This window comes from Amia ocellicauda, chromosome 3 (genome assembly GCF_036373705.1).
Source record: "Amia ocellicauda isolate fAmiCal2 chromosome 3, fAmiCal2.hap1, whole genome shotgun sequence".
Taxonomy (NCBI): Eukaryota; Metazoa; Chordata; class Actinopteri; order Amiiformes; family Amiidae; genus Amia; species Amia ocellicauda.
The window spans coordinates 40,308,213-40,322,967 of NC_089852.1; the positions used below are offsets into that span (position 1 = coordinate 40,308,213).

The 14,755-nt window shown below is 37.6% G+C and overlaps 1 protein-coding gene across 17 annotated transcripts in view; it reads right to left on the reverse strand.

Annotated features, from left to right (window-relative positions):
- dlg2 (discs, large homolog 2 (Drosophila)) overlaps positions 1-14,755 on the reverse strand; it is a 259,732-nt gene that overhangs the window by 11,315 nt on the left and 233,662 nt on the right. For 13 of the 17 annotated variants that reach the window (XM_066699432.1, XM_066699445.1, XM_066699448.1 and 10 more), the window contains 4 exons: positions 11,145-11,321; positions 10,226-10,301; positions 5,671-5,770; positions 56-106 (listed from right to left, as the gene is read on the reverse strand). In XM_066699432.1, coding sequence (XP_066555529.1) covers positions 56-106; positions 5,671-5,770; positions 10,226-10,301; positions 11,145-11,321 — 404 coding nt within the window. Of the gene's footprint in view, positions 1-51; positions 107-4,779; positions 4,826-5,670; positions 5,771-10,225; positions 10,302-11,144; positions 11,322-14,755 lie in introns of those variants that run through there. The other 4 variants (XM_066699444.1, XM_066699439.1, XM_066699436.1 and 1 more) reach the window with 2 other exon arrangements.

Genomic DNA, 14,755 nt, shown 5'->3' on the forward strand with positions numbered 1-14,755 from the left:
TTGCATGTAAAACCCACGTCGTTACATTGATGATAAATTAGAGTGGAGGACTTACTCTCTTGTCGAATGACAGGCTCATAGGAGAGAATCAAATCCTCTTGACTCCCTGGTGGAAAAAAGTATACATTGTTAAGAGGGACAGAACAGTGAAATAGGACACACACAAACAAAAAGCTCCATGAGAAGGTTGTGTAGGGGCTATTACTTTTAACAGCAGTCACTGTAAATGTGAAATATATGAAGACAAAATGTGTTGCCTGATAAGCTTTTTATCCAGAGTCCTCTGAACTGAGTATCTGAAATGATACCCCATAATCCTGCACTATAGTACAGTACATTTTATCAGTAACACAGGCAGCATATTTCAATGTTGTTGGGAATCCATTCCTTGCTTTTCTTAAACTTATTTACACTAAGAGTATTTAATACATTCACTCAGTCAGGAATAGAAAGCATAGGGATTATATGAGAAAAAAGAAATTAACAAACATAAAAAAGCAACTCATTATATCTATTTTTCAAAAATGTGGAATTTAATTTGTGATGATTTATAAGATCATTTTCTCATTGACTTACATTTAAAAGACAGTTTCAACTGGTTTAATTATTTTATACCAAAAAAGCCCCAATGTATAGAATGTCCTATTTTAATTTTTTTTTTATGTATCCTCTTGTGTTATTAGGAGTCTATCAAAAGTAGTTTGTAATACAGAGCAGCATTTCTCAGGATCCAAAGGTCCAGAGTACTTTTCTTTTAAAGCAAACCACAACTGTATTCATTCAAATCTCCTCACTCTGCAGGCAATCACAGTACACTAGCTTTCCCATCAAGATCAATCAGGTGCCAGCCAAAGCCATGTGCAGTCATATGCAAGCTGTCCATAAGTCTCTCAGTGATGAATGGCTTTGGAGAACTGCACTGACAGGTTATACATCATTTGGCCCATTATATTTGATCACATACTACAGTGTGCCCCTTTAAATGAACTTCTGACCCTCAAAGCATTATCTTCTGTAGAGGAGAAGTTGGGTTCTACTAAGCAAGGCCAGAGGCAGTGTATTGTCTACAGTAATTCTTTGATATCTCAGATTTATTTATAAGTTCTTTCACTGAATCTTGGCTGCACAAGACAGTATTCCTGTAATTATTAATTTAATCGATAATAAAACTACTAAATTATTTACTAGTATTTCCCCATACTACAATTTTTGTGATATGGGAAATTAATAATTGTGGTGCTACAGGAAAACTACCACATATCCACACAGTTAACCTAAGACAAGACAAAGTGCCCCTAAGGAGACAATAAGGTAAAAGTAAGGATTTGCGAACTGTAGAGAAAATATCAAGAACTCTAGGGGACTCTTTCGATCTGACACATTAAACAAGACTGTTTCCTCTACTTACTGCATACCCATTCCGCAAGACCCAGTCCATCTGCACAATAAGCAAAGGGTACATGTGAAATCACAACATGCAGTCGGGCAGATTGCACAAAATGTTGTTTATAAGTCGAAATGGGTATGTAACTAAAGGATTAAATGGAGTTTTTTTTGTATGTTTTCCACACTAATTGTAAAATGAGATGCTTACATACAGGAGCATGAACTACACACATTTAGAGCTTGAGCCATCCACTACAAGAAATCAGAATCAAATATGTGAATGATAAGTTAATGTTATATTTAACAAAGTTTGTTTTTGTGTGATATTGAGGGCAGTTGTTGTAGATATGGGAAAGATTACTCACAGAAGCACAAATTCAATTTCTTTGTAATTGTTCAAAAGTGATTTTTTTCTAACTGATCTTCATTAACTGAGAAAGACATCCAGATGTGTGCGTGCGCTATTAATCTGTGATAATGGGGGTTTATGTAGTTGAACTTCAAATTAAGCTACTGCTAAAAGGCACACATTCAACTGTATGAGGTGCTAAAGAAAAAAGCTGTGTATTATTTCAGAAGAAAAAATATGAAAAAAGACATTATGGGAATCTTAAGCATATTGCATTATCTCAAAACGTATTATTGCATAACTTATTTTATCTTTATATGTATCTGATGTTTTCTGCCATGTGCTCTAATCTCTGAACTGGATATGTACTGAAAGAAAAGTACCCATATTGTTAAATGTCCTCATCTGGCGTATGTCTGCTCTTAAAATTTAGATTTGAACACAATAATGCATGCACACATTAAATTAAATGGTTAAAATAGTCTATGCGCCTTCATATGCAGTTATTTTTACTTTTTTAATGTCATGATTTACAGTAATACAATCTGACAACAGGCTCTGCGCTCCAGCACGGACTCCAATATGACAGCTCGAACAAAATCATGTCTGAAAACCATGGTTACCTGGCAACTTACTTGAAGGCATAATAGTGCTACTGGCTATATCAAATCTTGTGCATTTATTTTATGGCTGAAAAAAGTAAGCTAAACTACTATGTATTGCTATGTTATGTTCCATAACTACTGGGTAATTATTATAATTTTACTATTCCATTTGCATTTGTAGCATTTTCACTTTTCAGTCAAAACAAATTGATATACATCTTTGACTGTTTATTTAACTTTGGGCTCATATTATCAACCCTACCTCCCTTGGTCAACTACTTTTCTCTGACAGTAGGAAAAACACACTTGCTTTCTTTTGCTTCATCTCTCTGTGAAGAGCCACCAAGAGACAGCCAGGCAGTTTTTATTGCACCATGGAGAAAACCATTCTCCACTTAGCAAAGTAAAGATGCCAGTCTAGCACTGACACCTGTCTAACACTCGGTGCACCTGCCTCCTGTGCGACTCAACTCTCACTTCCCTTCCACACAAGTTCCCTCAGTTAGAAACAGGGTCAGGTTCATAATTAGACTTCTCTCCTCTCACAGAGAAGTGTTTCTCCATTCCTGACACTTCAATGCTGTCCTGCCTCAGAGGTGATAATCCGAATACTGAACACCCAATATGACATTTAAAGTTCTTAAACTGCACACTTTTTTTTAGTTTTAGTTACCTATTGTATTCAATTTTAACCTAGTTCAATATATATAGATGCCATCGCCCCCTTCAATACAATACATTAAGACACTACCTAAATGTTAAAGGGATGATGGATTGAACGTGAAATAAGTCTTCACTCTGAGAAACACAGGACCTGGAACCCCTGCTTTGGATCTAAAAATATAATCTTCAAATTCATTATGTCCTGACTTGACATTTAGAAAAGTCTCGTTGGTGTCAAGTCAATTAATATTAAAACCCTACAGAACACACATTTTTGTACAAGCCTTCAATGATACAAATAGACTTAGTATTACAGGGTAAAAAAGGCATTTGTTTTACCATTTAATCTCTCAATGTGGGTGATTTTTACTATCAGTGAATTCATTAAAGGTTGACAATAGATATTTCATTATGATTGATGATAATCACACATTTAATCATTTCCATTGCTGTTTTAAAAAGCTAATTGAGTAATTGTGCTGGGATTTAAATATCCGATGTGGTTATGAGATGTGGTTATGTGGTTGTTGTTTTTGAAAGCAGGAAACAACAGGGTCAGTTGACAGTCTGCTAGAGGAAAATTAGTTAAGCAAGGCAAACCTTTGAAAACCACCAAATAAATTGTAAACTGATAGTTGAAGAAAATTATTTAACAAATAAAAAACGAAACGTTCAGTAAGGGATAACAAAATAAACAAGATCCATTGTAGTATGCTGTGAAGTGCTTTTAATTATTTATCTATAGTTTAACTGGATATATCAGGCAAAGGCTGACTGGCTTGAATGTTTCAATGCAATTAGCTTTTTATCAAACTGAATCAATGTGTATGGAAGCAGCCCAATGAGGTTCTTGTCACTTAGTCAATATGGGTTTTCTTTATCCGTTCACAGGGCTAGGACAAGAAAACAAAATTAAAAATATGTAATCATGCACTGCCAAAAAAATGCATACGTCCTGAGATTCTTTAAATATGCCATATAATAATCTTAATATGTGTCTGAAAGTCCTTTTAGGTGTTTGTTCTGCAGGTTATTGAAATCGATGTAATGGCATTTGAACAGCTGCATGTCGTTCTCACCCCGGGATCTGAATATGGATCATTGTGAGTTAGAAGAAGAAGAAGGAGAAGAAGGAGAAGAAGAAGAAGAAGAAGAAAAAGAAAGAAGGAAGAAAGAAGGAAGAAAGAAGAAAGGGCTGCAGACTTTTAAAGGGAAAGCTGCATTTCTGACAACCATTCCAAAAAGTATTCAGATTAACACTGTACAGTGTCAGTCTGACGCCATGTTTGGATACTTCAACTGCTTTGTATTCATTTGAGTTTTATTTTGCCCAATTTGTACGCACTTTAGTTGTTACAGCTCAGTAAAAAGGTGTGGTCTGTAGAGATACAATGCTCACTTTCCCTTTAAGGCAGGACAGATATTGACAGGCAAAATCCAAACAAAGCTTTGTGTTCGAGTATGGGGACAAGAGAGACATTGTGAACATAAGTCTTGTATAACAAATAAATGAATAAAGGTCCATCTCCAAGAGACATGGGCTTTTTCTTTGTGGTGTCATGCAAAAAAATAAGAATTCAACAAAAGACATGGGTGAAATTAACAAGAAATAAGTGAGAAAAATAAGTCATTGGGGACATTCAAGACTGGGTTGAGACGTACAGTAAATCTATCTGTGCATGCCAAGAGGTCCTCGGAAAGGGGGATTGTTAAAAACAAAACAAAACAGAACCAAATAGTGTGAAGTTACAGAAGTGACCATTCCTGAGAACTTACTCAGTGTCTTTGTCCCATACCCGTCGTCACCTATTCCAGGGATGTCCTACACAGCAGTCCCCAGACAGCCACGAGAGAGAGAAGAGGAATAACCGCAGAAGAGGAAGGAAGAAGTCAGTGGAGTTAAAGTGGAGTCTGCCTGGACCTGAGGACTGGCCAGTCTGGGGCCCCACACCGCTGGGCAGCAAAACAGCCTGTTTTGGTTCGAGAGCTGATCACCTCTAATGCAATGAGACAGTGGACTTTTGTTTTGAAATAACAACAAAAAATGTATAAATGAAAAGCCAAATTTAAGAGTAAATTTCCCCTTTTTTCCACAGATGGAGGAAAAATTTGTTTAGCTTTTTTTTGGTTCAAATCAGTCACCAAATTTCCGTTTCTGCCCGCTGCTTGATTCATTTGGGTTTATTCTGCCCATCTCATTTATTAGCATGCTCTGTTTTAATAATAGTCAGTTCTGCATAATGCATCCTTGTTGATTTGATGCTAATCAGCAGAGCTACATTAGGTACAGCAAAAGCTTTAATTACAGGGTCAGATTCGAGCTAGTGAAATTAACCTAATGTAATAATTTGTTTACCTAAAAGCAAAATTAACAAGATTCAGAGCAATCCATTTTATGAAGCATGCTCTCACATAAGTAAAGGATTTTAACATGGGGGGGGCAGTCACTGCTCATTGCAAGTTGCAAACAGATCTGGAACCAAATGAAGTGCTTCTCAACCCCAGTGGGGCCCAGAGGGTGGCCCCCAGTCATCCCAGTGCTACAGTGCCCTGCCCTGCCCTGCCTGCCTACCGTTGAGCGTATGTCGGGGTGGACGGTCCGCGTGTCTCTGGCCACGAGTGTGTGTGACTTGTGTGTGAAGCACAACCCTTTGGAAGATTACTTACGTTCTTGGTCACTGGTTTCCTGCTCACTCAGCTCCTTGTTCTTGTAGAATGGGAATTTTCGTGAAAAGATGAAGTTCTTTTTACGCTTGTCATTGAATGACTGTGAAGGAGAAAAGGCATGGGGCAAACAGGGATGTCTAATTGTTGTCACAATCATGCGGACAGAGCAACGAGTTGTAGAGGTGAGAGGAACAGCAGTGACTTGAGACCTGGGAAGCCAGGCGGCTACTGCACAAAATGAGACTTGACTCCAATATCCAAATTTAACATTAAGTACATTGGAAATGTGCTTGCTTGTGCACCAGTAAGTATTGGATTTCAATGTAATTATGAAGGCACCCATTTATCCATTCTAATCAGTGAAATAAACATGTCCATTTAAGAAAATGTAAATCTAATTATGCGTTATTGTTAATTTTCTGTTTTTTTCTCTCTCAAAATGACAGGTTGCTGTATCCAAATCCCTTAAAGGCTGTAGGTAAAATACTGGGTACAATAACAAAAACATAATGCACAACTGAAGAAAAAAGAAAAAAAAAACATTTAAAAAGATTTTTTCATAAGCTTTTTTTTTCTGATTCTGGGAAATTGAAAAGAAAACAAAACAAGCTCCCAAAGCTTAGCTTTAGTATGAAAAGTAAATGTTGAACTTGTGATTTTAAAAACAACATTTAGAGGATCTTAGGTTTTTAACTACACAAGACCCGTATGCCATTATACATAATGTGCATAATACATAATATTTCTCTCAAGTCCAATCATCTTTCTGAAAGGCAAGCTATTACCTTGCAGTGACTAAATACCAATGCAATGTGAGTCTTGTCACTGATGCCCCTAGCACACAATACACCTGAAGCTTTCTAGAAACATTGGTTAAAAATGATGTATAAATTAAGAAAAATAAACACAATGAAGATGCAAAACATTTAACAAAACAATAAATAATAAAGGTTTGCATGATGCCATGCTGCAAAATAAATATCAACTTCATGCTACAAAAATATTCATGTGCAGACAATTTTTGATTTTTCTAGGGATCATGCAGGTTACATGAAACAGAAAATGGAAATCAATGGGATGTCTAACATAATATGAAAACAGAAAGGTTGTGTATAGTTTGCAGTCTTAGATGTGAGTGATGTATATTACAGTATGGCATGTTTTATCAAAAGAGTAAAATAAATTACACAAAAATAATCTGAGGAACACTCCAGGTATTGGCAATCAGAATATTGTTTTGCACCTTTAAACAGTAGATCTGTGCGTTTTATATTTAATTCATGTCCTGGATAAAACCTTGGTTCTGCAGATGGCTAAGTACACACAATACACACTGTGTTAGAAAAAAAAATAAAGTTAGAAATCCCTTCAACACTCTGTGGTAATACGTAAGGAAAACCCCAACCCCCCCCCCCCCCCCCCCTTGCCCCCCAAAAATAAACAAACAAACAAACAAACAAACATCTCATTCTACTGGTGATTTTGAATTGAAAACCTATGTAAAATATGATTGTTGCTCATGAAAACCAGATTCAATCAGAAGTGATCTAACCCTCATCTATTATGCAAGTCACACATAAGAGGCTTAAGTTAATACTGACTCCAGACTTAATGAAATAATTCTCTTTCGTGAGCTGTGAGATGAACTTCCCCTCTCCGAGTCCTTCCGTATAGCAGCACATTTGCCCATTTAACTGAGGATTATATATAATCATACAAATAAAATGCTTTGGCCGTTGTTGTTGTTTTTTCTTTTTAAAGGCTAGAGCACATAAAGCGAATGTCTGTCATGCTTTCAAAATGGAACCAGCAGCGTTTCTGCATTCTGCAAGCTTGCTAGGAAGTTGCTATGGATACCAAGGACTTCATTATAACAGTAGCTTATGTTCATTTTCTGTTTAATACTAGTGCCGAGAAAGCATCTGAACATTTAATGCCAGGGATGTGTGCAGGACTCACATGACCCAGGGCCCCAGATGCTTAAGTGACTGTGGTCATGGTATCACCTAGGTTTGACATTTTCTTATGGAAAGACTTGACACATTTCTTACAATTAAGAAATGCATTTCAAAATCTGACTGGAGAATCTGTGCCTGGCAAATATCATTCAAATCAACAAACACCCGCTGCTGTGTTTCAACAAGAGGGGGTAAATGCATAGATGGCACTTCTTCCACTTCTTTTCTTGAAAATGGTTTTCAACAGCCAAACTATACATTTGTTTAATAAAAAACTGTCAATTAACATATTATATAAATGGCAAGAGTCCTCTCCTCATTTCCGTTTTGTTTTGTCTGGTATGTAGCCTCTCTATTAAAATAAGGATTTAACAAAAGATTTAACAGGTTCAAAATTCTTAATGTCTGTAATTTCTCAGAATTGTACAATTAATGCTTAATGCAATTTCCTCTTTAAGGGTGGAATGGAAAATGTGTAGTTTAAAATGTACAATACATTAAAATGTGTAGTGAAAATGCGGTCCGTTATTCAACTGTATGTGGTGAATGAGCTTTTGTTGCCCACACTGCACCCTGACTTGTCTCACCCTACAGTTCACACCAACTCAACTGACAGCATAGCTACCGATTCAATCACATTATATAGTCTGTTATTTACTGAGGAAATATCTCCTAGCATATAACCTAAAACTACTGTAATATATCTGCATATGCCAGAGTGGTGTAGAAAGTACAAAAAAATGATTCAGCTGATTAAAATACTGCTTAAAAACTGGTAAATGTAATACAGCCAGAAAGGATGCAAATTCAGTAATATCTCCATTCTGTAAAACCCACTTCAACTGTCAAAATCACCAGAGGAGAGATGTTACTTAGTGACACTAGAGTGGCAGCAAAGCCATATTAAAATGCTTCTCACAGTCTTATTGCGAAGCCATTAATAGCAGTGTCAATTTTTGCAATCTATTGATATGCATGCATGGCTTTAATACAATCAATTTGCATCAATAATTACACAGTAAGGCAATTACTGCTCTATTCAGCAGGATCTGCTGTCAGACGCAGGAGTCATAAAAATCTTTCAAATCTTTTTTTAATAACCGCAATCTTTTTTACCTGGAACTACATGCAAATGGAGACACAGCTGGGGCACAAAGCATGTGGATTTGAGTACCGCACAGTCAGAAATAATTACACTTTACAAAAATCCACGGAAAAGTCTTAATGGATCATGTAAACTTGGTGACAAAGACATTAGTATTTCTATGAGAGAAATCAAAAGGCCATTTACTCATTTTCCCAGAAGGACACACAATGCTCCACGGAGAACAAGAGGCAGAAGCTGTTTCTGCAGTTCTGAAGGCAAAGCAAAACCAAAAATATTCAGTCCAAAAATACATTTCTGCAGGTGGTGATTAAAGTTTTGTCTGTGTGTGACTGAGCCCTGCAAGACAGCAAACTATTTTATCAATTTTAAGTAGTATTTTATGTAAGCAATAAAAGCTGAGGGGCTCGTAACTAGAGATGCATCACCACATCACGCTACGTGTGCGGAAACATTGCCCTGATTTTCAGAGGATGAAGTGAAAAGGTTAAACATTGTCACTCTTTATATTGTTAAGATTTGTTCCAGCAAAAGTACATTTCAATTCAAATGTCACCCTCTACATAACAAGACTATTCTGAGCACACCTGCAGCCACATTATCGTATCTGTCTCACTGATCATATTGAATAAATTACACTCATTGAATTAGTTTACATTTGGGGATAAAGCTCTGGCCACATATTAGGACTGTACAACCGTTAAATGCTATTCGGCCAGCAGAAAGAAAGGGCTGTCAATTTGTATGAGACGAGGTGCCACTGCTTTTCTGGCTCCTCTAATGGCTTAGCCTGGTGTCACAATGATTTGGAGGGACTCAGGATTTAGTTGTCAGACTTTTCTGAAGCACTTGTTATTCTGAGCCTAATCTAGCGTGAGTCAGTGTGCTTGTGCAGGTCAAACTGGGACAAAGTGAAGACGTCACATTAAGTTTGAGAAGTGAACAAACAGTCAGATTTAAAGTTAGAGTCTGAGGAAGGACCTGTTCCCACAATCTGAGCAAACCGCATCTCTTTTGCAGTTTAGCCTCTGAACTATTCTCCGGTCTTATTTCTTGTCCCTAAGTATATTTATAGTGCTGCTTATTAGATGAGTGATAAGGAACCACAAATTGCATAAGTAATAGAAAACATCAAAAGTCTATGAATTAAGCAGAATGTCTTGGTAATGATTTAGCATTTCCTGTTCCATTAATGTAATCTTTGATTCAAACAAAGAACCGACTCCTACTTTGCTTTCAGCTGCAAATTCAAAACACTGCGCATTGAGCACCTTCTGCAGAACAAAAGATATACACATATATTTTTGGTGATTCATTCAATATGTTTTGAGCCCCAGTTGTGTCAATAATGTATACTAAAGGAGACACTGCAATACATTAAGAAACCAATTATTATAGCAAACCAATTATTATAGCAGGCCTAGAAATTCGTACTTGAAGATATAATTCGGCCATATTCCCCATTTAAATTTCTAGATTTTTTCTTACTTACTCCCTTAGCATCAATCACGCCTGGCTTGGCATTGAATTTCACTGTCTTTAGACGTGCTCTTTCTTTCCTTTCCACCCTGTAAAAGTGGAAAAGAACAAAAACGCAGATGTCAAAAAATATCAAGTTCTTACATAAAAAAATAAATACATTAAACAATGTGCATTGTGATGCAAACTCTTTCATAAAATCAAATGAAATATGTGTTACGGAATAGACATAAAATGTAGATTAGATATATATCGGCCTAAAAAGTTAATATGAACATCTTTATTCATGATGTCTGACCTTAATACATATCTATGGTTGTTTTGAGATTTAATATATGTTCACTCAAAAACATAAACATATCAAATTTAGATGTAAAGATTTGTATTTCTGTTCCATTAATCAACACTGGTCACATGCCATTCAAATTTTATGACGAGAGGATTTTTTTTTTTTTTTTTACTATAATCTAAAATCTCAAACATATTGCTCTGAATTTAGAAATCGAATATATTTTCTAAAATCAATCAATACATAAATATATTTTGAAAAAGTACAGAGAAAAGTATTTCTATGAGAAGGAAAGGACCCGTTTTTATAGAAGGGTTATTCAGTTAGATAAGAGGTTTGTTGTAGTTGGTTTATTTTGTTATTAAATCAGTGGTTCAACACGGATTCCTATGAAAAGGAAGTACTTACTTCAGATCACTGACACTGTAAGGAGGAAGCGAGTCTTCCCAAGATGCTGCTACTGCTTATTTGTATTGTATTGTGCCTTGGAAACACTTCTAGTCTAATAATCTGAACATTGATAAAATAATGTTTATCTGGTTGAATTGATCTTTTTACATATGTATTTCTTGTAAGTATGCCATTCTCTTGTGTTCTCAATTTTGAATAGCTAATTCTAGTCATATCTCCATGGACAGTTTACCTCCTTTTACTGGGGATGACTCCCATCTCCTCACTGTCGCCCTCTGGAGTGACTCGTCTGGCCTGCCACCACTCATCATCGGAGGCGTTGATGACGTGGAGAATGTCACCGTACTTGAAGCTGAGGCCTTGGCTGGGCAGCCCACTGTCCTTGGTTTTCTCATAGTCAAACAGAGCTCTGTGAAAGATGAACAGGACCATTATAGATGACCGCAACTCCACAACCAACGCCCTCCCATTTCCAGTTCATAACACATCCTCATCAGTGTCACTGCACAACCCTACATATAATGACTTGTGTTCAACAGCTTTTCATACTTTCTAATCAGTATTGATGGTTTATTCTTCTCCTTGAATGCCCCGTGTACAGGGACAACGATCTCTTTGGACTGTTGATGCTTCAAACAGTTTGAGCTGGACACTCCTTGTGTCGCAAGTCTGACCATTTTAAAGGCTCTTACAACTCAAATTAAAGAGTGTGGCGTTCTTCAACAACAGCCGACATAACAAAATCACACACCATGTTCGACTCTAACTGGGTAGAGAAACTTTGCATTTGTGGGTCGACTTTTAATAAACGAATTCTCCTGGAGACAAGTGTCACCTTTCCAGTGTTTGGATCGATCTGAAGGTTATATATACACTCACCTAAAGGATTATTAGGAACACCATACTAATACTGTGTTTGACCCCCTTTCGCCTTCAGAACTGCCTTAATTCTACGTGGCATTGATTCAACAAGGTGCTGAAAGCATTCTTTAGAAATGTTGGCCCATATTGATAGGATAGCATCTTGCAGTTGATGGAGATTTGTGGGATGCACATCCAGGGCAAGAAGCTCCCGTTCCACCACATCCCAAAGATGCTCTATTGGGTTGAGATCTGGTGACTGTGGGGGCCAGTTTAGTACAGTGAACTCATTGTGATGTTCAAGAAACCAATTTGAAATGATTCGACCTTTGTGACATGGTGCATTATCCTGCTGGATGTAGCCATCAGAGGATGGGTACATGGTGGTCATAAAGGGATGGACATGGTCAGAAACAATGCTCAGGTAGGCCGTGGCATTTAAACGATGCCCAATTGGCACTAAGGGGCCTAAAGTGTGCCAAGAAAACATCCCCCACACCATTACACCACCACCACCAGCCTGCACAGTGGTAACAAGGCATGATGGATCCATGTTCTCATTCTGTTTACGCCAAATTCTGACTCTACCATCTGAATGTCTCAACAGAAATCGAGACTCATCAGACCAGGCAACATTTTTCCAGTCTTCAACTGTCCAATTTTGGTGAGCTTGTGCAAATTGTAGCCTCTTTTTCCTATTTGTAGTGGAGATGAGTGGTACCCGGTGGGGTCTTCTGCTGTTGTAGCCCATCCGCCTCAAGGTTGTACGTGTTGTGGCTTCACAAATGCTTTGCTGCATACCTCGGTTGTAACGAGTGGTTATTTCAGTCAAAGTTGCTCTTCTATCAGCTTGAATCAGTCGGCCCATTCTCCTCTGACCTCTAGCATCAACAAGGCATTTTTGCCCACAGGACTGCCGCATACTGGATGTTTTTCCCTTTTCACACCATTCTTTGTAAACCCTAGAAATGGTTGTGCGTGAAAATCCCAGTAACTGAGCAGATTGTGAAATACTCGGACCGGCCCGTCTGGCACCAACAACCATGCCACGCTCAAAATTGCTTAAATCACCTTTCTTTCCCATTCAGACATTCAGTTTGGAGTTCAGGAGATTGTCTTGACCAGGACCACACCCCTAAATGCATTGAAGCAACTGCCATGTGATTGGTTGGTTAGATAATTGCATTAATGAGAAATTGAACAGGTGTTCCTAATAATCCTTTAGGTGAGTGTATATATATATATGGGAAATGAAAAGCAAATGAAGTAGGATAGGCTCTTGGCAATGTACGTTTTAAGGATTAAAGGTCCTTTGATGATTAAAATGTATCGCCTGAATGTTTATTTTCTGTTAGACCTGATATGACCCCATTAACGAGTTGTCTGTTCCTGGGAAGTGTATTAGAATAGCTGCACAGATACCCTGGTGAGGACTGAGGGATGACTCTTGTCACCAAATAGCTGCTGGCAGCTCAATATTAATAAAAACAATGTGCAGCTGTCATGACAAAAACTGCCCAAAGTGAAGCTACCTGCCAGCTGTTTCATTATGAGTCTATCAAGGGAAAAACAACTTTGTCCAAAATGATACCTTGGTATTTCCTTTTAATGATTCTTGGCTGCAGCCTTTTTTTTATTATTGTAATTTCTGGGGCAGCTCAAATTGAGGACTTGGATTGTTTCACGCTCTCTGTTTCTTGTGGGGAAGCATGTTATATTGGCATGTTATATATATATATATATAGAGAGAGAGAGAGAGAGAGAGATGTCTCAAAGGGAAATAACTGGTGTTGGTTATTATGATGTTTATTTGTTTTAAAAATAGGTCGTTCTGTGTCCCTTGTTTCTTGTATTTTATGATGGTATAAAATCACAGTCAGAATTGTCGGGCTTCCAGAGATGCAGTAGCAGGAAATCTCTCACACATTTTGTGCTTTCCCTGCTGGGGCTGATGCCTACACTCCGCATTGAGCTTAAATGTTTACCATATGCTCAAAAAGTGTTATCCAGTGATGCACTCCTCAAAATGAAGCCCACTTGAACCATGTCTGTGCTCTTTATTATGCTAGAATTATGCTGTACATTAACACCAAATACAACAGTTTCTGGATAGATGTAATGATTCATTAACAAAACTGCCTCCTAACTCAGCATCAGCTACAAACCCTCGGCACCACTTTGAGCCGGCCTGGCTTAGTCTCCCATGCAAGGGTTAATGAGGCTGAGGCTGAGGCTGAGGCTGAGGCTGAGCCTGGGTAAGATTAACAAACTGAGAAGGGGAAAAGGTGACTGCATTTAACATCTACTCCAGGAAACATGATTACACTTGATCCACCACACGTAACCACTAAACACCAGACCCATCAATAATGAATGCGTGTTTGAAAAAAGCACATCCATTAAAAATGCAAGCTGGACATCCCATGAAAACGAGGCTTGTCACAAACATCAGCCTTGGCTCTTCCTTTGCCATGTAATGTGCATCAAACATTTAACTTCAGTTGCATTTTTAATAAGCATTCTTTGAAATCTGTGTCTGGGAGGATTACGTGAACTCATTGAGCTGGTACACAATAAAATACTGCAAAGTGTTAATTTCGTCAACGAAAAACATGACTTAAAGTATTTGTCAACGACCTATTTTCAGTGATGGTAACTATGACGATAATGAGACGAAATACTGTGAAGAAAACGATAACAAAAAAAAATGCCTTTCAATTTTAGTTGTTAAAATGTGACGAAAGGAAAATTAAACGCAAGACTAATGGACATAAATTACAGTATTTTGCGAGGCGGCCGGTCAGGGTCAGAATGTTTCATGGTCAGAATGTGACCCGATTGTACACAAGCGTGTGTTTCACTAAACATTGAACGCGCTTGATGTGGTTTTAATGTATTGGGCTCAATGTGAAGTTGATGCAGATTGTGTGAAGTTAAATGCCTGTTCTTTTTCGTGTATGGGACTTGTAAATGCGGGTCTTG